The sequence below is a fragment of the Leptosomus discolor genome, chromosome 11, assembly GCF_034619465.1.
Source record: "Leptosomus discolor isolate bLepDis1 chromosome 11, bLepDis1.hap2, whole genome shotgun sequence".
Classification (NCBI taxonomy): Eukaryota; Metazoa; Chordata; class Aves; order Leptosomiformes; family Leptosomidae; genus Leptosomus; species Leptosomus discolor.
This window is the reverse complement of record NC_141401.1, coordinates 22,689,919-22,715,214: the sequence shown is the minus strand read 5'-3', so window position 1 is coordinate 22,715,214 and position 25,296 is coordinate 22,689,919. Positions and strand designations below refer to the sequence as shown.

The 25,296-nt window shown below is 42.9% G+C and overlaps 1 protein-coding gene across 1 annotated transcript in view; it reads left to right on the top strand.

Moving 5' to 3' along the window:
* The first annotated feature begins 2,160 nt into the window (after positions 1-2,160).
* The window catches only part of ADAM10 (ADAM metallopeptidase domain 10), a 53,528-nt gene continuing 30,392 nt past the window's right edge, over positions 2,161-25,296 (top strand). The window contains exons 1-2 of the mRNA XM_086471844.1: positions 2,161-2,224; positions 13,950-14,100. Coding sequence (XP_086327970.1) covers positions 2,170-2,224; positions 13,950-14,100 — 206 coding nt within the window. The 5' untranslated portion in view covers positions 2,161-2,169. The remainder of the gene's footprint in view (positions 2,225-13,949; positions 14,101-25,296) is intronic.

Sequence of the window (25,296 nt, the reverse complement as noted above, 5' to 3'; positions counted from 1 at the left end):
GCCGCGGGTCACGGCGGAGCCCGGGGCGGGCGGGGCGCCCCGAGGGCGAGGCCGGCGGGGCGGGGGGAACCCGCCGGCGGGGCGGAAGCCCGGAGACGGCAGCAGGGCCGCCGGCCGTTGGGGAAGGGGAAGGAAACAGGTGGGAAGGGCGCGCGCCCGGAAGGGGCGGCACGGGGCGCGGCAGCCGCGGGGCAGGGCAGAGCCGTGCCTGCGTCCCGGGGCCCCGCCGGCCGCCCGGAGCGCGGCGGCTCCCAGGTGCCTTGGGGCGCCCCGCTGGAGCGGTGCAGGGGAGCGGCGCGCCCGCCCCCCCCCCCCCCAGGCAGGACCGCCGCCCCGTCCCGGCGCGCGGGGGTACGGCGAGCGGGGGTGGGGCAGAGCAGAGGTCCAAGGGCCGCCCCGCCTGTTTTGCAGGCAGGCGGCGGAGGCGGGGCCGCGCCTGCGCGGGAAGGGCGGCGGGCAGCGCCCCGCCCCCTGGTGCCCGCCCGCCGGCGGGGGTGAGGCGGGGTGGGAGGGCGGCGCGGGGCGCGGTGGCCCGGGGGGCTCGGCCGTCCCGGGGGCTGTTGGTGCGTGTTGTTACCTGTCTGCGGTACAGGACCGTGGTGGTGGGGGGGTGTAGCGGATAAAACGGTGGATAATTTAAGAGCTCGTGCGGTTCTGTGACCCAGGCTGCACCCCAGTGAGCCCGTGTCCTCTCTCGGTGGAGCCCTTCGCTTTTAGTCACCGATTTCAAAGAGTTTTGGAAATAACAATTTCTCTTCTCTGCTTTCAGCAGTTCCTTTATCTGAGCTCTTTGTAGACAGTTGCATCAACTTTCGCAGCCTCACCTGAAGTACATTCGATGTAATCCTGCTTTCTGTGTGTGCGTTTGCGTAACAGCCCTTCCCAGCTGTGACAGCTGTGAGTAGGGGAAGTTTCTGGGTTTTGGGGTTTTTTTTTAGATCTGGAAGGGTAATAGGAGTGGAAAAGCACAAATAGAAAGGCGTGATAGTAAACCGAGAACCCCGAATACAAAAACAAAATATTTGAGTTCGCACTGGTGAATGGAAAAATTAGTATATTGACAAGAAATGAACCATTTTGTCTCAACGGCTCACATTTTTATTGTCGTTGGAGGATTCTCCTTTACATTTGAATCGCGAAGGTTGTTCCAGACACCCTCAAAATGACAAGATCCCTGTTCGATGGAGACAATCCCTCACACTGTGTAGAGCATGAAAAAAAGTGAGCGACCTAAAATAAAACTCGAGGAGTGAGTAAATCAGTTTCTGCAAGGAAAAACGCGTATCTGATAAACGGCACCAGCTGATGTCATGAATTCACGCTTTCGTCAGACCTCGCTGCGGGGAACGGCCCCCAGCTATTCCCACACCGGCTCGAGGAGGCCGGAGCCTGCTCGGCAGGTACGAGCGAGGGTCCCGCACCAGCCCCGTCCTTCCCTCCGAGGACGTCGATCCCGCTCACCCGAGCGCACACCGGCGCCCCCCCGGCCCCGGCGGAGCCCTTCGCGGGTCCGTGAGGCTGCAGCCGCCCCGCGGGCGACCCCAGGGCGGTGCCAGGCTCGGGCCGGACCTGCCTCAGCCGGGAAGCCGCCGCACCCGGGCGAGGTCCCGCTCCTGGAGGTGGCCCGGGGCGCTCCTCCCCTGTGCCTCGGGCGGGAGCCTCGGCCGGAGCCCGCCCCGATTCGCCGAGAAAACACCACTATGCCGCGGCCCGGGCGGGCCCAGCGGCGGCAGCCGGGAAGGCACCGCCCCGCCGGGCCCTGGGGCGCAGCCTGCGGGCACCGCCCCCGGCGTCCCGGCCCCGCTGAGCTCCTTTCCGTCGGGCCCCGCCCCGCCCCGCCCCCTTGCGTGGGAGGCGGGGCGGGGCGGCTCGCGCGTTCTTGGCGTGTTCTTCGGCCCCGCCCCGCTAGTGGCGTCGCGCGGCGGGCGGCCGGAGGAAGTCGTGGCGCGGGGGGGGAGCGGAGCGGAGCGGAGCGGAGCGGAGCGCTGCCGGGCGGGAGGGGCGCCGGGGCGGGCCGCCGATCCCAGCCGATCCGTTGGACGGAAGCGGTCCCCCAGAGCGGTGGGGGACAAAGCGGAGGGAGGCGCGGAGCTCGCCCCTCCTCATCCCGGCGCCGACTGGGGCGGATGTGCTGTCGGTAGGCGGTGGCGGGGCCTGGGCCCGGTGAAGATGGATCTGGCGGGGACGATAATCCTGCTGTGCTCCTGTGCGGCGGGCGCCGGAGGTGAGGAGCGGCCGGGCCCGCCTGGCCCCGCGGGGCCCCGGCCTACGTCCCTAGCTCGGGGCTGCCGGCCTCCCTTCCTCCCCACTCTCTCTGCCGCGGCGCGGCTCGGGGTTGGGGGGTGGCGGGCCCCGCTCCGGGGGCGCCGCGCCTCAGCGCCCCGGCGGCAGGCCGCGGCTGGGCCGCCGGCCGGGGCTCTCCTTTCCGTTGTCCGCTCCCGGGCACGGTCCACCGCACCCTTGCCTGGGCCACTCGCGCCCCCCCCTCCCTGCCGCCTGCGGCCGGCTCGGCGCTCCCACCCCTTTCACGGGACTTTTCCCCTGACCGAGGACCGAGTCAGCTGGTTTTTCCTCCGTTTTCCTTCGGCTCCTCTCCCCCACCGCGCTTGGCTGTGCCTCCCACTGCCCGGTTCCCTTCTCTCGGCTCCGCTCCCTTGGGACTCCCCTCACGGTCCCAGCAGCTGCTTCCCGGTTACCTTCCTCCGCCCCATCCCTGGCCCGCAGAGGGGGCCAGGCGGCGGCGGCGGGGCGCGGGCAGCGCGGCGGCTCCGCCGAGCTGTTGTCTGGGGAGAGGCGGCGGCGGGCCCCGCCGGCCGCTCCCGGGTGGGCCGGGAAGCTCCGCGCCGGGTGCGCGGGGGCGGCGCAGGTGTCCCGCTGCCCGCGGAGCGGGGCGCGCCCTCCAACCTCGCCTTCCCTGCGGCAGCTTCCCTGTCGCCGAACCCAGGAAGCGCGGGTAGGCGGAAAGTTCAGCGGGAGGAGAGAAAGGACGAGCCCGGGTTTTGCCTGAAGTACGACCGTAGCTGCGAGGAGGGTCTCCCCTCTCTGCTATGCCGGAGAAGTACATGGTTATGTTGGTGGGGGACGTGTAACGGTGGAACGGCTCCCGTGACGAGTTTGTTTTCAGCGTTAGGAAACTATTAGGGTGATTTCTTGACTGCGTCTGGTAACGTTTCATTGGTCAAGTCACGGTAGGGAGAGTTTCAAATTTTTACAAGAATAGGCACTAGAAAAGGTGGACTTGGTGTTTCTAGAGAAGGGTGGGTGGAGCTTCCTCTGTTTCCTTTGCCAGTTCTGTTTATCTCGCTCTGCATCTGTGTACATCAATACTTAGGTTTATTAACAAAGACTAGCTCTAAATCCTGGTCTTTTACATGTTGTCAAAAAAGGAACATCAAAGTATGTGAAAACTTTAGTAGGCTGTTCTTGTGGCTAAACTGAGATAAAGAGCAAGCTGACTTGTGTGGTCAGAAGTCATCCTGTTGTTTGTGATTGGGAGTGGTATACACAAAAGGCTTTGACTTTTCCCTCAAATTCTTGTAAATTGTCGAGATATTTCAGACTTGATTATTGGCATACTTTGCAAGGCCTCTTTGTTTTCTGAACTAAACTGTGCTCGCACAGAATTAATTCAAAGTCATTCATTAACCAGTCCTGAGGGTTGTTTCCCTTGTTTAATTCTAAGCAGACAAATATCCCTTAAACTTAAAATCACAGTAAGCATGTGAAGTACAGTCCTCTGGATATGTAGAAGCAACTTCATGAAGTGTATTTTACTCTAGAAATTCATGTTAATTTTTTTCTTTGAGAGAAGAATGGGTGCCTTCAACATTTCTGGCACTAGAAAGCACACCTCACTAGCAGGTAACAGAAGTGTGTGTCTTTTGGTGTTTAGCAGTACAGGTAAATCTTTACAGAAAGCTTCATAATGCTGTATAGGAATCTAGAAATGATGGCCAGTGCACATCTCCAAAATAGCCAATGAAACTTCTTTGGTAAAAGTCTCAACATAATTATGAATGATTTGTCATAACTCTATATTGAATTAAAATTACTTTTTAATATTAGAATTTTCTATTTTAACTATGTTCACATTTCTAGAGTTTCTTAAGTACTGTAAATGTTCTTACTGAAAAGTAGAGTTCTTCATTTGCATGCTTCTAGGCAGGCATTAATATGTGTGAAAAAGGGCAAGTTCATGATTCTTAACAACGTTATTGTGAGAGCGGTACAAACTGGGAACAACTAAAAAAACCCCAACAATTTACCTGTTTCATTTGTGTACAGTGCATCTTGTGCTCATTAATTTTATGCAAATCTTGAAGTTATCTGTAAAGTTGTCTAGTTTTAAGCCGTATAGGTATTTAGTGATTTTTTTGAAAATACCATTAATCTGCACTTTTTTAAAAAAAGCTCTTCTGTATGTTGAGTCTAAGACTGCAATATTTTTGCAGGATACCCGAGTCTGAACTCTTTCAGAATTATGCAAGGCTTTGTGCCTGTATGCTGTATTTATACTCTACTATAATAGTCTTTAGATATTTTAGATATAGAAGGTGTATTACAGCTTAACAGAACCAGTTGTAACCTTAGTTCACAGTTAAGTATGAATCACAAAATCGATGTTTGAAATATTAGGGTACAAGACAACTTAGATGGTTTGTTTGAGGAGAAAGGTTAGTGAAATCTTTGTTTTGTTTGAAAACGTCATTTTCTTCTGTAGTTAATGTTGTTCTTAAAACTATGTGAAAGGAATGCAATCAAAAGCAGTCACGAGCGTTCCTGCACTGATGAAGTATACTGCAATGTCTGTATTATGCTGGTTTATATCTGTATGGTTTGTGGTGAAAACAGAAAAGTTGTCAGCAGTTTGGTCTAATAGGCCCCGAAACACATGCTTGATCAGGTTTTGGTGTTAGATCACTTTTAGGGCTCTCTTAGAATTTTTTTCCTTTCTTTGCTACCACTGAATAAATATGACCTTCATAAAACAAAGGGTCCAGTAGGTCAGTTTGAATAGTTTCAGTAATGTGCAAAGGAAAAGACACGCCAATTTTTGGGGTTTTAGTAATTGGGAAAAGGTAAAATTCATCTCAGGTAGATACTATATACTAGAAAGTAAGATATATGTGCCTTGAATTTTAAGAATTCTTTTTAAAACACAAGCAAATCTCAACATTTTCTCCAATACCCTTGGAACTTTTTGCTTTGAGGAATTCATTCACTGGCTGTTACTGTTAATAATTTTGATGTGTATAAAGTGGTACATAGTTGGGGCAATGTTATTTGCAGCTTTTAGTAGCACACTTCCTTGCATGTGATGCATGTGGGTATATTAACCAGTACTTAATTATCCATACATAGTGATGTTCTTTGAGGAATGGAAATAACTGATAGAGCCTCCCCTTCTACCTGAGGGTCACTGAAAAAAAAAAAAGGGAGAATAGGAAATATGGAAAAGAGCACTAAGGAGACCCTCAAAAAGCTGGGGTTTAACAAAAGTGATCATGCTTTGGCTAGACTGATAGGATGCTGAACATCATTGCAAACCTGTTTGTTTCTTTTCACTGGTACAGCACTCTCTTCTATGTTGCTAGGACTGACAAGCTGTGGTTTAGTGTCTTGCACTGCTGGATGTTGAACTACGTATTTCCCAGTAAGCGGGGAGAAATTCTGGGTTTTTTTCTGGACACATGGGGGAGTTGTGGGAAGGCATTTATGAGCTATCGGTATCTGGGTGATTTAGTTCGCATCCTTGCCATAACTTGAGAAGGATACTAGCCTTCATTGACATGGCACTTGGCCTCCAGCATTTATCTGGGGTTTAAAATAACAACATTACAGATTTTATATGGCCGGATGAGACAGTGTCTGGTAAAGGCAGCTGTCAGATGGCTTTCAGAAATGCCTGTGGTAATGAAAAGTAAGTAAAATCAGATGTTTAGATAATAACTTTGAAATACTATTGCCCAAAAGCCTAAGTTTGCCATTTATTTTTGTTTTTAAAAGGCTCTAAAGGTTCAGTTATGCAGTATGGCAGAGCCACTGTAATGAGTTACTGCTGCCTGGTGGTCCTGCCCTGGCCATGCATTCCCACCTCGCCTTCGCTGCCTCTTGCGTTAGATGGCGTGAGGAGCCGATACAACCTGGTAGTTTAAACAAGTTAGTAATTTCTGCCAGCCGTGTAGCTGCTGTTAGTTTATTGTGCAGACCTAAGCCCAGTGGGGAGGAAGAGCTGGGACTTGCATGGAGTGGGGAAGAAAAAAAAAAAGGCAGCGGACATCTGTGTACTGCTTACACTGGTGGTGCCCTAAGTGTGAGTTTTCAGTGAAGGGAAATGATCCTGACTTCTTGGTTACGTGTTTTTCTTTCACCAAAACCTAACTTGACCAGAAGAGAAAGTGTATTTTTCAGCTGAATTGCTTTTAGTGCCAGCACAAGGGAAGAGTAGAAATGGAATGGGTGATATAGGGCAGCAGGACCTGCCTTTTTGTTGGCAGTTATGAAACTACAGCCTGAATAAATTCTTCAGTGAAATTCAAGTCGGGAGGTATATGGTAGGATTACTGGCTTTTGGTATACTTAAGCACAGATGTGCTAGATCTGAATCCCATGTAAAAGGAACATTTTTTTAAGAGAAATAAACTCTACACTGAAGCGAAGTACAACTTGCTTTGATTATCTTAATTAAAATTATAATAATAAGTCTCTTAAGATATCTGCAAAATCAGTGATGACACTGGCAGCAAAAAGAGTTGTCTGTTAAGTTAGCCTGGCTGCTGAACAATTTCTGATAGTCTATCAAGTCATATTCTGTGCTGCTTTTTCCACTAACAAATTTGAGTTGTATTTGAACTATTTGCCTTTGTCATGCAAGTCTTAATCTGAGTGGTTTAATACAAACTTCACTATTTAGAACAGTGCATGCTTGATTTATTCTCTTATGGGAAGTTAAAAGTTGTCATCTTTTACTAGCATATGTGTAAACTTCACAGATGTTTATGTTTACATAAACTTCCAGTACTGTTTATGACCAGTCGTCTTTATGCGCATGAAGCTAGCTTCTGTAAGGATTTCCTCCATGATCTTACCAATACTGAGGTTAGTCTGACCAGCCTGTAGATCTCCCTTGAAGATGGAGGTGACATTTGTCTCCCAGATGTCAGGAACTCCCCCTCCATCACCATAACCTTTCAAAAAGGTGATAGAAAGCCTCAAAATGGCATCAGCCAGCTCCCTCAGCATGCTTGGATGCATCCCATGTGATCCGATGCACCTCTGTATATCCAGCTGGCTTAAGTTCCCTGGCTCGTCTCCTCTGCTGTGAGTAATGCTTCACTCCTACAGCCTGGGAAGGTTTTGTCTAGGGGTGAAGGGGGGAAAGCCTTCGTGGTCTTCTCTGGGAAAGTAACCATGCTGAATGAACTACACAGCACATCATTTAGCATAGACCACCAAACAATTGCTATGTAACAATTGCTGCCCGAGGTGTGCCAGGAGGATCATAGCTAAAATCCCACGGGTGATACGTTTTACCCCTTGCATAAGCTCAGATAGAAGGTGAGAATGTAGGTACGCCTCAGACTCCTACCTGTGCAGTGGGATTTGTGTCTGTTCCGAACGACAACTAGGTGCTTTGTGTACAGCTCTCGAGGGATGCTGAAGAGCTGTAGAACTTCATACACAAAAATCTTTTACATGGACTGTCACCTTGAGATGTTTGCCTAAATGCTCTGCCTAATGCTGTTTGAAGTCCTTCCTTTTATTTGTTTCTAAGCCCATGAGAATAAAGCTTTGCTCCCGGAGGGTTTTTGTCACACGAAGTGCCACATCTAGTTTAGCAAGTCTTTAGAAGACTATCCTGTCAGGTTCAAAAGCCATCCCGTTGTCCCTATTGGATATCTGTATCCTAAAGGGTTCCTGTCCACTAGTTTAAGAGTTTAGATGAAGTATAGTGTTGGCTTATTCCACTAGGTTGGCTGGAAAGGCGTCATGCTGTCTTTTATGTTTGGGTGATGGCAACATGATACATGAAATTTGCAGAGCAGCTCCCGTAAACCGTATCTAGATGCTCATGGTTCAATGTTCCTTACTGCAGCTTCCTGACCATATTCCTGTTTGAAAAGATCTTTGTCTTGCACTCTCTATTTAAAAAAAATACTAGTTTTCCAATGGCAGCAAAATAATTACAGTAGTTTGTCACAGAGGTTGAGATCTGTGTGTGTGCTATTGTAATGATTTGTTGGGGTGCACTACTTTCAGATTCTGTGATAGACTTCTTCCTTTTTGATATAGAATCTTCTAATTACAAAAACTGGAGCTAGCAGTTGTACCTGCCTCATGCACCTCAGTGAAGTTTTCTTTCCAGTTTAACACACTTTTGCCATGGGATCCTGTAAATTCTTGTGTTACCAAGGCTGAATTACTTATTAAGCTACCTTTGTGAGGAAGATAAGTTTTGATATGTAGCTGTTTTCTTAAGAAGGAGATTCATAGAATAGTTTGGGTTGGAAGGGACTTCTAGAGGTCGTGTAGTCCAACCCTCCTGCAGTGAGCAGGGACAGCTTGAGCTGGATCAGGCTGCTCAGAGCCCCGTCCCACCTGACCTTGAATGTTTCCGGGGATGGGGCTTCTGCCACCCCTCTGGGCAGCCTGTGCCAGTGTTTCACCACCCTCATTGTAAAAAATGTCTTCCTTGTATCTAGTCTGAATCCACCCTCTTTTAGCTTAAAACCATTACACCTTGTCCTGTTGCAACAGGCCCTGCTAAAAAGTTTGTCCCCGTCTGCTTTACAGGCCCCCTTTAAGTACTGGAAGCCGCTGTGAGGTCTCCGTGGAACCTTCTCTTCTCCAGGCTGAACCACCCCTGTTCTCTCAGCCTGTCCTCGTAGGAGAGGTGCTCCAGTCCTCTGATCATTTTTGTGGCCCTCCTCTGAACTTGCTGCAACAGGTCCATGTCTTTCTTGTGCTGAGGACTCCAGAGCTGGACACAGTACCTGGGTGGGGTCTCACCAGGGTAACGTAGAGGGGGAGAATCACCTCCCCTGCCCTGCTGGCCACGCTGCTCTTGATGCAGCCCAGGACAGGGTTGGCCTTCTGGGCTGCAAGTGCACATTGCTGGGTCCAGCTTTTCATCCACCCACACCCCCAAGTCCTTGGCAGGGCTGCTCTCAATCCACTCGCCCCCCACCCTGTATTGATGCCAGGGGTTGCCCCAGGTGCAGGGCCTTATCAGGTCCACATCAGTTGCAGACTTTGAATGCTGTAGCGCTAAGGTTGTACGTGCTTCTGGAAGTGAAAGTGGATGTTCATTTTGAAGCCTTGATTTCAATGTTGTCAGAAGTCCCTTTTTAGAAAGGATATGAAATAGCATATGCTGGAGGTGACCTGCAGCTGCTTTGGTTCAGCAAGAGGAGAGCAGCAAGAGTGTTTGTGTTAAAGTGAGTTAAGAGTGTTGTGCACTGTGAGACTACTTGAAACATAAGGGGGTTTTTAAGTTTTGGAGAAAGGGAAAAGAAATAACAAGTTTCCCTGGGTGATCGCAGAAAGTGTATACATTTTGGTTATGAAAAAGAGGGTTTGCTTAAAACCGTCTCTGCTTTTGCTTAACAGAGAGAAGAGTTATAAGGCTTTTTACTGTCAATAATTTTTTGCTGTCTTGTCACAATAGTTGGCACTTAAAAACTATTCTTTGACTCAGTTGAGTCCAGTCTCTCAGCTTTCCACACGGTCGTGAGACCTGGATTGGGTGCAAAGTATTCTTGGGTCTTCAGTAAATTGTCATACTTAGAAATAAATTTTTGAAGTGCCTGAAGCTGTTCAGAGAGTACCTTGCAATACTGAGAAAATGGCCTATAACAATTCAAGGAATGCATTATTAGAAGCCTTCTACCACAGAAAAGTTGAATTTAACTTGTTAAATGATCTTGGGATTATGAAGCACAGAAGTTTACATTCTGCAGTGTACTAACTCCTTAGTTTTGATAATTTTTTTAAAGTGAGTTATTAGTATCATATTCTAGATTTAGGTTAATTTTAAAATTAAAACTTAGCTAAAGTTGTAGCTTCTATCAGTTAATTTTGAAGCTTGTTTTCTTTAATGTTGACACTTTAGAGTCCTAGACCTGGAATTGGAAAGTATGTACATGTAGTCAGGCCAGTGTATATTGTGTGTCAGTTTGATGTAACAGATGGACTCAGGCTGATATTGCTTAGTTTATAGAAGTTCTTGGGCCGTATGAGGTGTTTCTGCTTTATTTTGTGAGATTATGTTGGAAGTGATTAGAAAAACACCAGGCAGGGACAACATCCTTCGTCCTCAAAATTCTTCATGCTGATTGCTGAAACTTTGGATTCATACTATGTCTCATTTAGGTTAGAAATCATGTAGACTTGCTTAAATCACACATTTTATAGATGTTTAAGACATCTGAGAGGCTTCTGGAAAGCTAGATGAGAATTGACTTGTATTTTGAGACTAAGGGTGAGAGGAGATTAGAATGAAGTTTTGTTATTGGACTATATTTGCAGTCAACGATGAAGAGCCAACACTTGCAGAAGCCTACAGCGCTGCGAGGAAATTTGAGTGCGATTTATCTACGGTATATCATTGCATGAATTTTAAAGTATATGGCGGTATTATCTTGTGCACATTGCTCCTAAATGCAAGCGATGCATTTGGAAGTGTTAATTTACTTAGTCATCTTTCATGTTGCTCATTGAGCTTATTGGTGATCAGACATTTTAATGCCTTTAAAAGAAACAAGAGGCACTGAGAAATCTGTGTATTAATTTAAAGAAGATTTCATTACAATAAATACAGGGAAAGGTAAATTTGTATTTTTGCTTACATAATTGTATTCTTAGTAGAATAACAGGTTTTCTTCTTTGTGAAAATATAACATTCCTGAGGCAAAGCTTTGGGATATACTTATCTCATTGGGCCCTCCTGAACCTTGTCAGTAAAGATATCTGAAGAAAAATAATGTGTGAAATCTGAGAATTGTCACATTTAGGTTGGTCTGAGGTTAAACTGATTGAGATATCTGGCTTTTTCTTGCAGAATTGAGAATAATGGAGAAAATTAGAGATTTGACTTTCAATTTGATCTCTCAAATGCTGCACTTTGATTTTTCTTCGGGAAGAAGAAGATGATAGGCCAAGTCAGGTTCTTGAAGAATCGAGCTAAACTGAATAATTTGTTCCCTTCCTTAAGGAGGAGGTTGAGGAAGGAGGGCTTTGAAGCTCAGTGAGGAGCCAGGAACAATGGGGCAAACACTTGCATATGCACAGTTAAGAATAACATGAGGTGGAAAAAAAGTGACAAAATGGAACAGAAAATGAAAAAAATAGAAAGGCTTATACATCCTTTAAGCAGAAACTGGTCCATAATGTTATACCATTGACTGTGGTTGCCCAGCCTTTAGAATGTAGTAGTAAGTACTATCAGGTGTGGTTCCTGTGTTACGGAAACAGATCTTACGCTCTTCATGAGGATATGCTTGAAGATTACTGGTTCAATCTGTAACTGGAAAACCAGCAGCTTGCATGTTCTGTATTCTGATTTCATATTCTTAGTGTAGATAAGATGGTGTTTGTGTACCACAGCTTTCAATAGACAGTTCAGGTTTTACATCAGATCTGTCTCTTCATAAATGAAGTAGTTGACAGTTGAATTTCTGTCGCCTTTTTGTGAAAGGTGGTGTGTTACAGCTAGTAAAAATGATGATGATACATTTGCTACACTCAGTTTGTATCATCACATGGCATCTCAATGAACGAAAAAGTGAGGGATGACTTGTTTCAATAGAAAATGTAGTTTTCTGAAACACCTTCTAAAGTTTTGGAATACGCTTCATCAAAGTGGTCGTGTAGGGAAGAACTTGTATGGAAATTTCTGCTGGACATTGACAGTGCTGAAACACTCCTACAAATACGTTTGGCAATATATTGCTATTGCAGGCGGCTGAAAGGAAAACTTGACTTTTTGCATAGTAATGCTGTAAGAGATGGTGCTTACCTTTGGGTGATTTGGTACATGAAGTAGTTTCTGTAATGAGTAGTTGATTTGTTCTTCAGAAACAGTTGCTTCTGTGGAGTTACAAGAGAAGAATTGATTGTATGTTGTGTAAAGTGTATAGAAGAATACTGCAAGGCTTTGTGACCAGGGTGAATGTTTTTGTGCTAGCTCCTGATAAGTTGTGTATCAAAACATGCAATTACTCCTTAGAGTTTTGAAATGTTATACATCACTTAATATCTTTCATTCTTTGCTGGCTTTAATGTTTAGTACATCAAGAAACATGACATAATTTGGGTCATATATAGTCTGGCTTTGAAACCAGAACCACTGAAATGATCTCATTCTTGGCTGTAGATTCTAGATGTAGATATCTAAAATAATTCCTTATGATTGGATATTTTAAATAGAAACTGTTTAAAGACTGTTTTTCACTGTGTATGTAAGACACTGTGTGCAGTACCTCCATTGTAAAGACACAGTGGTTTATTCCCCAAGTTGTGTTTTGGTTTGGTTTGAGGTTTTTTTTCTATTTCTCCACGTTATTTTCTGCTGTTGGAACTTCTGTCTCTTTTGGTCTTTGATCACAGTGACTGAATTGCTTAATCTTAATTCCTTCCACAACATCTGTGTTTACTTTTGGCAGGTAGATGAAATGTTTTTCATGCATAGTGTTTTAGTGCTGGTGTTCAGTATGAAGGTGTGGTAAGACTTGTGAAGAGTATCAGTGTGGAATGTGCAGAGACATGGGATGGAGCCCTTGGTGGTGATCAGGATATGAAAATAAACTTCTTGTGAAATATGTACTGTACTGTCAATTTATTCTGCATACATTTCTATGATTTCTCGTGATATATTAACTGATAAGAAGATGAATCCTGGCTGGGAAGTGTACTTATTCAGAAGAAGTGACCAAAATCAGAATTAACCAAATGTCTGTATAGTGGCGCCTTGTCTGGAGGAAAATAATGCTGTGTTAACTACTTTACAGTTTCAGTTCTTATGATTGCTGGCCCGTTGGCTGCTTGATAGCCAAAAGTACATCTCGGCAGTGTATCTGAGAGGTGTTTGGGCAGCGCAAGGAGTTTTTCTATCCTGTTACTGACCTACTAATGCTAGCCTTGGAGTGAAAAATACTGTCTAGTGTAAATACAGAGCTGATATGGTGGCACTCTGTATGCCTGTTAGAGATCTGCGAAGAGCTCTCAAATGCTAGTGCCTCTGGTCAGTTCTGCGTGTTCTTCCTCCATCAGGATGGGAGGACCAGAACCTTCCCCTGTTTTCTGGCATGCACTCTTAACGTGAGTCAGAAATGTCGTTTTAGAAGGAAGTGTCCAAAATAGACTAATTGGATCTATGGCTTTGGAGATAGAGCTGTAGTAAGTGATACAAAATGATGTGTTGCTGGGTGGCATAATTTGCACTTAATTTTCCTGGGTGTTTGAGGATGTGGAATATAAACATTCTGAGCAGATACTTCAGTGTCATCGGTGCAGAGTGAATCTGGGAGCACAGTTCTTCCAGGGAAGCAGAAGAAAACTGTTCAGCTGTTGCATTTTTTTGTGTTTGGGTCAGGGGTGTGTTTCTGAAACATCTCTCAAGCATTCCTGTCTACAGTGATGTAGTTTGCATTGCGGAGTAGTTTTGGAGTAAATGAACTATACTCATTTTGATTGAAATGAAAGTGGAGGATGCTTTCCAAGGTCCACCCTAAATACTCTTAACTGCAAGTGTGCATTCAGTCTGTGGGACCAGAGTAGAACGGATCTCAAGTGTACAAAGGAGAAAAAAGAAAGCTAAAATGCCCCTAATGTGGAAACTGGGTCCTCATCACCGACTGTTTTGCACCATAGATCTGACATACCTGGTGGTATGGTTATAACCTTAGTAATTTCTCAGACATGCTAAACCTTACTTTTTTTTGTCTTTTCAGGCCAGTATGGAAATCCTCTAAATAAGTACATTAGACATTATGAAGGGTTGTCTTATGATGTGGATTTGTTACACCAAAAACACCAGCGTGCCAAAAGAGCAGTATCGCATGAAGATCAGTTCTTGCGCCTAGATTTTCATGCTCATGGAAGGTTAGTGGTATTTTAAAACATATTTGGTTTAAGTATTTTATTCATATATGTGTTTTAATGTAAATGGTGAAGTCCAGTCATCAAACCGATGTTAGCTAGAATACAGTAAAATGCAATGCTTACAGTTTCTGTGAAGTATTTGCTCTGATATCCAGTATAAGTGTGAAGTTATAACCACTCATTCAAACTTGTGGTCAATACCAGTGCACTTTGAAGCTTAAACAATGGAATCATACTGGGAACAGAATAGTAGTCGATTCTGAGTTTATAATGCAGCTTTGGCATATTCTTTAACAAAAATTTTGCCAAAATGCCTGAGGAGATTTAATTAAGAAAAAGTAAATTTCAAATTGCATTTGAAACTACAAAATGGACCAAAAAAGGTGTTCTGTTTCATGTGCAACGGTGTCATCTGTTTTCTCTGCTATTGTGGAATTTAGCAATTATTTGACATGGGGAAACATAACTGCTGTTACAAGAGTTGCTTTGCCTTGCGTTTAACGTGTGGTTGTAAGATCCAGTGCAAAAGTTAGATATTCGGTGTGAGTAACTGCAATATAATTTGTGGATTTCACTTAGGAAGATCTCTTTGTATTTTGGAATTGCCTGCTTTTTGTATAACTGAGGAGAAACAGGAAGAAAGTTAAAATATTTGTGTCTATCTTTGTTTCTTTGACTCCTTCCTTTGCAGCACCACTGTCTTAATATATTTTCGGAATATGTAGTGACCTTGCTTTTCTACTTATTTCAGTTACAATTTCAGTAGTTGGAACTTGATGAATATTTGCTAGCCATATGTAGAAAAATAGGAAGTTTGTCAGAGCAAAGGTAAAACCAGATCTGAATCTGTGTTTGGAATATTGTTTTCCGAGTAAGTATTCTGCTTCTGTGCCAGCTTGTAATTTCTTCAGGGAATGAAGTGTTGCTATTGGAGGTGTATGGTGTAATGACTGAATTTCAGTGCATGCTCCCAAAAGGCTAGCATTAGGGTTGTATTTGTAACTGCTGTAGAACTGCGACCCAAATCCTGAATTTGAAGTCCTGTCCTTAAAACCACATTTTTCAGTGTGATTTTTAGTCCAGGGAATTTTATTATTTAAAGAAGAATCATATTGCTGCTGTCTCTGCTGTAGCTTCACAGGTAATCTCTAGTCTTTGCTATTAAATTGTTCTAATAAACAAGGCTGCAGAGTAGCATGTTCCAGAGGCTCCTCATATTGTAAACATCTCCACTTTTTAAATTAAATCTCCAGCAACGTTGCAAGGCAGTTGCAGTTTAGTTTTGGTCTGATGCTGCCGCTCTCAAGCTGCAGGCTGATGGTTAATTTAGGCTTTAGTATGTACTACTGCAGAGAGGAACAGGCCTGACCGTGTTCCCAGGATCGTCTTTGTGCTGGCACTAGTAGTCCTAGAACCATGCAAGGAATAGGATCTGGCAACTGATCCAACTGAAAATTATTTGGCAAAAAAAAAAAAAGAAAATCAGGATGACTTGAAGGGTGATGGAGGGAGGATGAGACCGTTCTTCCTGGGAGCAGCCCACATTTCAGTCCACTTGAGCAGGTTCATCTTTTCATTGGTAAAGATCCCATAATACTGTTCTGTAAAACAGAGCTCTTAGCTTAGCCTGGGCGTTTTATCTGTCTTAATAAGGTGGGCTGAAAATCCTTATCATATAAAAATGTTAGCTGCAGCTACAATAACGAGGTGTAAAAGATTTCCTCTCTCTTACTTCATGGATCTTAGTCACACCAGACCTTAGACAAACAAGTTTATAAAGATTTTGATAGCAGCTGCTATTACTTATGGAGGAAAGTGTGTTTATATGTGGAATTGATTCTAAATCCCTGTGCTCTGAAGCACAAGTACATCATTAACCGGGGAGGCTGAATGGAAACTTACTATAAGGTCACACGGGTCCATCATTTAGGATTTTGATAGTTTCCTGTGATGTATCTAACACTTGCTGCCAAAGACAGGGTAGTTGACAGGATGTAAATTTAGTCCACAAGTTCCTGTTAATCTGAGTGTGTTCTTACAAAATATTTTCATTTTTCTTTACATGAGTCAGGAAGGATCAAGTGAATTGTGTTGTACTTCGTACGGTCTATTCAGTAGCTGTGAAGGTGTGTAGCAGTTTAAAAATCTGCGTAAATAGGATTGCCTTTTTGTAGTTGCAGCTACTTCATTGTGAGTAACTGTTTATAAGTGGTGAATATTGTCACTGAAAATGACAACATTAAAACCTTTCTATCAGATATTCTAACTACTTTGTGCTGAGGTAGGAAATGAAGTTTCGTCACCTATATTTAAATAAAACAGCACTAAGAGTCCATGGGCTAATCCTAAATGGTTTAGGTATTTTGCAAAGCTTTAAGGCATTCGGTCAGCGTGAGGTTTGAGATTCTGAAAATTTAAACCAGATTTTTGAATGACCTTATACCAAAAGGTTGGTTAAGACTTTGTCTAGGTGGTTTATTGGCATACAGCTGTCTATCTTGCCTCTCCTTAACTTACTAGATACTAAACAGCTGCTATTTCTGAGTACTGAAATGATAATACTTTGTTTTGAGTTGGCTTCTGATGAAGTGGCTGCTTTCTGTGGCCAGGAAATGATGGAAAAGCTGTCCTAATATTTACTGCCATTCTCTGCTGGAAACAGCAAATGCAGCTAGCTGGGCTGCGACAGTTCTTATGCTGTATCTCTGGTACCAGTTTGAACTTTTATAAACCTAATCTTTCCATTTGTGCCAGAGGAAGCACCTGTTGGTCACGTGGCCAGTCAAGATGGGAAGATGATTTGGCTGGTTATTTTTCAGCCACATTAATTCGTCATTCAGTTCAGTCTGTAGGAAGAAGGTGCGCAGAGATAAGCAGAAGTGGCGAAAGGGAAGATGCAATCCTACCCTTCTTGGTGGCAGTGCTGACATAGGCCACGTTAGCATTCATCAAACTTACAATTTCCTTGTCCAGAAAACAGCTGACTGCTACAAGTGGTTTATGATTCTGTAAGCAGCTTCTGCTCTTGTCAGTAGACTGGATTTGAGAACTGTACTTCGCTGTACCCTTTTGTTGAAAAAGGAAAAAAAAATATTGAATTTAAATACTATATATTGGTACCAAGTTAAAGTGACCATTTATCCATGGACTAATAACAGTTTAATAATTAAATAGATACTGTGATGATGGCGTTAGACCCAGAGTTACCTTTTGTCACACCAGACTCAGTAGTGTTCTACAAAAGGGTGTATAACATGCCATCATTGAGAAACCCTGCCTTATTTAACCTTCATCTGAAGTTAAATGCTACACAGTGTACTGTTAAGAACATTCATTTTTTGTAACTTGTGTTGCTGGGTAGTCTAAAATACAACTTGTTATGGCAGATGTAATGAATTAAAGCAAACCAGCCGCTGCTCAGTGCTGAAACACTAGCCTAACGGGGCAGTTAACGTTGCTGAAACTGAGCTATGGTACCTCTTAATTCTGTTGATTCATAAACCTTGTAGTTTAGATGAGTTGATGTTACTGCTTCACCAGTGATGCAAAATGTGCTCATTTCTAAAATGCTTCAAATTGGAAGGAATATGAATGTTTAAAACAATCCTGGTTGTGTATCATAGCTCTGCCACCTGCCAGTTTATACTGAGTGTTTTAGTGTGAGTTAATTTAAGGTACCCTTTGAGTCCAGAAGAGATTCAAATAAAAATGAGTACACAGTGTTAATATTAACCAACTAAGTTCCTGGTATAAAGTAGCTTTTGAACCCGCTCCACACACACACACCACCCCCCAAAACATATGTGGAATGATTCACAGAAGAGCAATGCCTTTGGCACTAGCTTGAGATAAAGTGAAGGAATTTAATAGGGCATAACTTAATTTGGTGTGTCAAGGTCATACCAGTAGTTTTGGAAATGGGGTTGGGACATCAATAAAACTGACATTGTACTTTATACCCAGTTTTGACTTAGTCACAAAGTGCATCCTTGCACTTGTTCACTTACTGAACACAACCCTTCCCAGGCAGAGAAGTTGGAAAGTTGTTTTCTTCACTTTTTCAGTGTAAATGTTTGCAATATGTTAGTGTAGAACATCTTAAACTGAAGTCATATCAACTGTAGAATGTCAGAAATATACCAGATACTTCATTCGTAGTGGTTTCATTTTGAGGACGGAGCTTGGAAAACTTGCCTGAGACCTGATATTCTCTGAACTATACCTTTTTACCTAATGACAAAACTGGGAGTTCCCGAGACCTTGATGCATTCAGAAGAGTAAAGGAACTACATCTGTGTAGTGTTTAACTGTACTGCTAGTCAGCTTTTTACTTAATGAGTTCCCAATAACTTATGCTTTCTAATTTTTTCTGAACTTATCCTGTTAATCACCTGTCTACACCCAGTTCCACTCTCTCCCAGATTAGTTGATGACTCTTGCTTGGGAAAGTTGCCTATACAACTTAAGTGAACACTTGAATTTTCAAGTGGTACTTGAACACATGATAACACCTGCTTGTTGGTGAATTAAAGATACATTGAGGACTTTTCAGATATTTTGCAATCTAGCTACATTTTGCCTTAGACTTTTACCTAAAAATTCATTTAAAAAAATACTGTAAGTTGTTAAGTTCAGACAGTTCCAGTTTGTTGGAATATATGGTCTATACATGACCCTTATAATAGGAAAACTGTTACTGGAAATGCTTGGAGCATCACTTCTTTGTAAGCCATACAAATAAAAAGACCTTTCATATGGTTACGCTTGTGAATACTAAAGCATTCACTTGTTGAATATTGTTAGGTTGTTCTATAAAACCTGAGGTGGTTTAAAAATAATGGGCTTCATTATTTTTAATGCTTCTCCATGTCTTAATTTGGGCTTATAGGCCGTGGCTGCAAAGTCCAGGTTCAAAAGAACCAGCCCAGCATATTCAAATCTTAAAAACTAGCTCAATATATGGTTAAAATAAAGTAAATATTAGATGATTATGTCAGTTGGTGCAACTGGAATAACCTATTCTTCAGCCTCCACCACCTTGTACAGTTAATCTGGACTCAAGAGTACTTTCTTCTGCTGTGCTCCAAAATGTAATGGAGTAATGTATTTTCAGCTCAGTCTGCATAAATGCTTGAAGTTTGCATTGTGATAGTCAGAAACTTGAATGCCTTCTAGTGATGAAACACACACTTTGCTTCCGCTGCGTTAAAAATCAGTGATGCTGGTTGTTTGTAGTGATCCTTGGTGATCATTAGACATTTCCTTCTCTTGTTTTCTTATTCACCAGAATGTTCTTGCCTGTTGTTCTGAGTCGCTACAAGGACATACCCTTATGTATCCAAAAGAGCATGCATCCAGCTCTGATCTGTAACTTTAGGACTACAACAATAGGTGGTTTTTGGAGGGGAGGGAGTTTAGAAAAATCTCATTATCCTATCCTTCTTGGGTTTGCATGGGGAGGGAAGCAGGGAGAAGAATTTTTGACTTCATGATTCTATATAAAAATGCTACTAGTGTGCATGTGCCTAATGTGGCAAGCCCAGTGGGCACCAAGATTTGGTCGTTATTACCTCAAATAACTTGACAGCTAAAGTGCCTATCAGTGCTTTCAAAAGTGAGCCTGGGTTCCAGGAGTCAGGAAGATGCTGTCAGGCAAGCTTCCACAGCTCGAGGTGGTTTGGCCTGCCTGTGTCAAAGTGCTGAGAGTAGTGTTTGATCGATAAGCAGCTGGAAAAAACTGCATCAGTCTCCGTACTGCCACTAGCAGGGTACTGCATGTAACCTGCCTTCCCCCGTGCCCCCAGTAGCTAATGAGCAAATTTCTACAGTGTCTTTATTATTAAGAAAACACCGCATAAAGCTGTGTGTTGCAGAGCAAACATGCAATTCAGCTGCTAGGTAAAACTGCATTAGTTGTCACCCAGTTTGGGATAAAGTTCAATAAATAATTGGCTCTTAAATATTCTGCTACCTTTTACAGTGTTTTGCGTTGAGCAGAGGAACTTTTATAACAATGAGAGCTTTCGTATTGTGAAATTGTGGGGCTTTGGGTCATAATCTGTGCTCGTTACGTCATTTGGCAAGGCGTATTTGTGAAGCCGTGTTTGCTGATTGGCTTTAATATTGATTTTCTGTGCTTTTTCATAATTAGCTTGAACAGCTATCAGTCATACCTTACTGGAGCTTTCTGGTACAGTCATGAATGGCAGGAGTGGATCACAAGATTTCAGAGTTCTTAAGTATGAGGGTTTTTTAAATTCTTGGTTCTATAGTAATCTGCAGTCCTTTGTATTATCCTCATTATTCAGAGCTGTTAAACGTTTGTGTTTAAGATGTTGACTGTATTTGAGTAGGTTACAAAAATGAAGCAGAGGCTGATATTGTTTGATATGTTGAATTTTAAAGATGACATTCTGAGCATGCTGCCACGCCGTCTGAGGTGGACTGAAGTAACTGAGCTAGTTACTCTTGGGTTAAAGAGGACTTTAATATTGTCACTTTCTGTTGTGGGGTTTGGTTTTTTTTTTTAATTAAACACTAGGTTGTCTCTTTATGGCATTTAGTTTATTTTTGAATAGTTTTGTACCTGTGCATACAACATGTTTCTGAATTAATGAAATGGCTTTGTCTTCTACATTCTGTGAGTCTGTCAGAACATACAGCTGATTCACTGTTACTGGGCTAATCTGAAAATCTGCTGTGTCTGGTTTTCTGTTCCACGTGCACTTAAACACCCTCCTAAGCAGACTTTTAAAATAGATTGTTTTAGTAGTCATCAGATAGGACTCACTGGTTGGCTTCTGTGAGACTTATGTGAATTATTTCTGTGAATTTTACTAAGTTAATTTTTTGCAAGGTTCGCTTACAACAACTCATTTTAGGCTGTCCTAAATTAAAAAAGATAAAAATCTCTTTCGTTCTTATTGTAGTCTTTTCAACTTTATTCAGTGCTCTGTGACCATTCTTTAATCATCCTCTATCTATTGTACCTTTTAAGTTACACACCTTGGCAAATAACCTGCCAGGCAAGAGATTCATGAATTTGGTCTCGCTTTCTACACCTGTTTTGTCAAAACAAACGAACAAAAAGCCAACCAAACCACCATATGTTGGTGCTTGTAGGTAAAGCGGAGAATTGGGAAGCAGGGACCCGAGTCCTTACTCATTTTTTAAAATGAAATTAATCTAAGAAACATTTTAGAGGCCGGATCTGTGGGTTAAATGTCGTGCATTTTATGGGTTTAAATACAGTGAGCTGGAATATGTGTAGCCCGCAGGAAAGAAGGCATTTAGTGTTTCACTCAGGTTTGTCTAGGAAGTGCCTGGTGCAGTGGCATCGGACTGGTGAGGTGCAGGGTTTACCAGCCGTACTGCTCCTTGGTAAACAACTTTAGTAGACATAGCCATATTTTTGAAAAGCCGTGTTCTTAAAATGAAAAGCAGTAGACTTAAATGAAAGCACTCAAGTGATGTGCTTCATATGTGCTCCTGTTATCAGCTACTAGATTTCTGTGTCTGTATTTGTTTCACTAGGAAAGCTTCTTTCTGACTTGTTTCTTAGTTTGAATTCATGTAGTAACTTCAATGCCTTGTGATTTTATTCTAGTATGTCCTTACCTGTTATTTTTTTATCTCCTGTTTTTGAACTATGTTAGAACATGGCACTGCATATGAATATTCAACTTTAGGTAAATACAATTGAGAAGGTGATTTTGGATAAACAGGAAACCAAGTGACAGAATCTGCACTTCCCAAAAAAGTTTTACTGAAAGGGAAAAAAAATCAACCCTGGGTAAAGACTATTCTGCTCTAAAAATCTGTACACCATACTCCTCAGGACTGAGAAATACCTGACTGACTTTCTTGGAGTGTAAATTAGCCAACGTGTAGCTACTTGTAATCCTACTTGGATGGCTTCTTTTATCTGAGCTAGCTTATGTGTTTGCCGCTATGTACATCAAGAATAATCAGCGGCAGATTGTTTGGGATGAGGGCTGCATCCTCAGTTGTGTTGTTCTGGAATAACAAGCTTAGCAAGTCAGACTTCTGAAGGTCAGGAAAGAAATCTCTGAACAATCACAAGTGCCACCCTAGAGGTGCTGATGGAAAACAAACATAAGCTGCCAGCATTCTAGCTGGGATTGCTGAGCATTGCAATGCTGTAGAGATTGATTTTTAGGTAGATACTAGAGGATGGTACCATTTATCTGCATCTAGGTGGGTAACAGAAAGAACGATAAACGTGGAGACCCTGTCATCTGCTGTTTCAAAGCTATGTTTTCTTTAGTGTCAGTAGCATGACCTTGGGAATTGTCAGTTAAATGGTGATGGAATATGTTGCGTGGGTTTAATAGTAAGTGAAAACAATGTAAAGGATGATAATGTCCGTAAGGGTGATGGTTCTGTAGGCTCAGCTTTTGAGTAGTTTAAACCTACCATTAAGTTGTTAAGCTGTCTTCTATTTAATATAGTTCAGGGCTGGAATGAGTCTGACAGTCTGTGGGAACCAATTTTAGGTTTTGTGCTGCCTCATGTGGAAACATTTAGAAAGAAGGACTCAAATTATTCTGGCCTTCCATTTGTAGACCCCCTTCCATATTTTAGAGAACAGAGTCTTTGGCTTCTTAAATGGGGGAAGTAAGGATAAAAGACTTGCCCCTCAAGCAGAGTAGTATCTTCTAGATCCTGACTTGTGAGGATGCGTGTGGAGGCACGGCTGCAAGGATTTTCTGGTTCTTACTGAGATGAAAAAGGTATGAACCTAAATGGGCTCTCCTTGTACTTCAGTCACGTTACGTATGGCTGCCAGCCCATCACCCTCTGTTTCCGCTTCCCAGACACTTCTTCCAGCTGTGGAGCAACTCCTCAGTCTCCTTTTTTCCTTCTTTTTTTTTTTTTCCTTCTTTAAACAGTCTCCTCTGGTCACTGAGTGATTCTGCCTGTTCAGCCTGCCACTAGTTACAGCAGTTTGACTGAGGAAAGGTAGGAAAGGGAAAGCACCAAGTGCCATTGTGTGTACTACTGATAACAGCTCTGTCTGCCAGTTTTGGAGAAGTCTGCAGACGTGCTATCAGTATCCCAATATATTGGACATTCCATCATGGCAAAGTCACTGATCTTAGAAGGTAACACGTACTGAAAAGAAATGGAATAAGAGATTAAGCAATAACTCTCACGTGTACATCTTTATGTTCATTCTACCAAGTGCTGTCAGTAAATGCACACAGCTTTTTTTTTTTAAAAAAGTATTGGCTCTGTGATTAGAGCCTAGGACTGACATAACTGGAGCCCATGGGAAACTACTGGGTTTCAGTGAAGTGTAGTGCTCTCAACTATATTCTTCTTTAATTATCTCCACGTTGCTGAACATACTTGCAAATCTGACGTAATCTCTCTGAGGTAAACTAAAGTGAAATCTACCTCTTGATAGACTTTGGGGTGCTGCCATTAATGAATAAGATAGTTTATTGTCAAAGCAGATACGACAATATAAACAGTTTTACCAAAAATTCTGTCTTCAATTGAGCAACCATACAGCAACCAAGTAATGACCTGCTACTCTATCAGTTTTCAGATACGTGTAAGTCAGAAGCAGTAACAAAAAAACAAGGTCAAAACTTGGTCTTAGTTGATTTAGTTCTATTCTGGAGACCGCTACTGCTGAGGAACATCTTATGCAAGGTAGTAAGTGTGAAAATAAGAAGCACCGTTTTTCTCGGAGTAATCTTTTGCTTGTTATGTAGCTAGGCTATGGAATAGCTTAGTTTACATTGGTATAGGTGCTGGGACAGAGAACTCAATGAATGCTGTAGAAATGGTAATTTCCAAAAAGCTTATTTGAAGCTTCTTGTTTCCTCCATTGTGTTTAGTTTTAGAAACCATATTCAGGAATGATATAGTCAAATTTGTTGAACTTCTCTGGAGTCTTCTGTCCTCAGAAGAATTAATGAAGTTACTGGATTTAAGTCAGGAGAGAAAACTGAGATGTGTCTCCCACATCATTTTGAGAAGGCTAGCAACTAGCTTATATCCCTTTCAAGAAAGGGGAAGAAATACTAGCTTTGAAGAAACTTGGAGTGGACGTTAAGAAAACTTCTATATTGGGGGAGATGCTGAAATGGATTTTCTAGGGTCTTTGGAAGTTTCTTACTGAGAAATTAGGGTGTTGAACTGGAGGTTTTTTTGGGGGGTGTCCTTGCCAACTATCTGTTTGCTTGAATTGGTCATGGCAATTTGGAGCCTCCCTGCCTATAAACTGTCATCTTTGATTCACGCTTGTAAGTAGTACCTTAAGGTATCTCTGCATATCCATCAAAATGGAATCTACTTTCTCTACTGTAGGTTTCATGTCACATGTAGGGTTTTATGATTACTGTTGTTTAAAGTTTGGTGATTTGTTAAAGTTGTTGATTCTTGGAAGTAGAGAAGAATTGATGCTTGTTTCCCACTAGCTCCCCCAAGTTGCCTCTCTTTTCCCCCCTCTGTTTTTTGGTGGAGGAGAACTAAAGGAAGGTTTATCACTTCATTTTTCATTATTAAACGGGTAAACAGACCAGACAGATAATCCTGTTCCCGTCAAGCATGTTTGAATGACCAAGAAAAGACCTGTTTAAAAATAGCTGTGAGATGATCAGGTTATCTAATAGTTTAACTAAATTAAGAAATCAAATGGTCAGAGAATTGTTGTGACACACAGCTGCATTATTTTGTATTTGAAATAGATGTCTAATCCTGCAAATAGAGCTAATTTTATTAATACTTAATTAACAGCATGGGTTAGAATTTGTGGTGTTAGTTATGTACTAATGCGGAAAGTGAGAAGGGGGGGAAAATGAGAGGAGAACAACTAGAAGCTTCTTAATTTTAAAAATAGTGAAACTTTATTTGGTACATATAACTTCTAACGGTCCATTTTGAAGTGACAGGTAGGGTAACATTCATGGGAGGGTGTCCTGTGCAGAAGGAAGAACCATTCCCAGCTTTGGACTCTACTGAGCTTCCCCTTGCCCCCGCAAAAGCGCAGTCCTGCAGTGCCGGCCACCCAGGGCAAACTCAAACCTGACCCTAAAGCGGGATTAGGTGATAGTCCACAATGGTAGTCCAGAACTGCCATGCTGAATGTCCCGCTCGTTTGTAAGGATGAGGATGTAGATGACTTGGCAGTTGAGGAAAGTATACCCTGGGTGGCTTCATAAT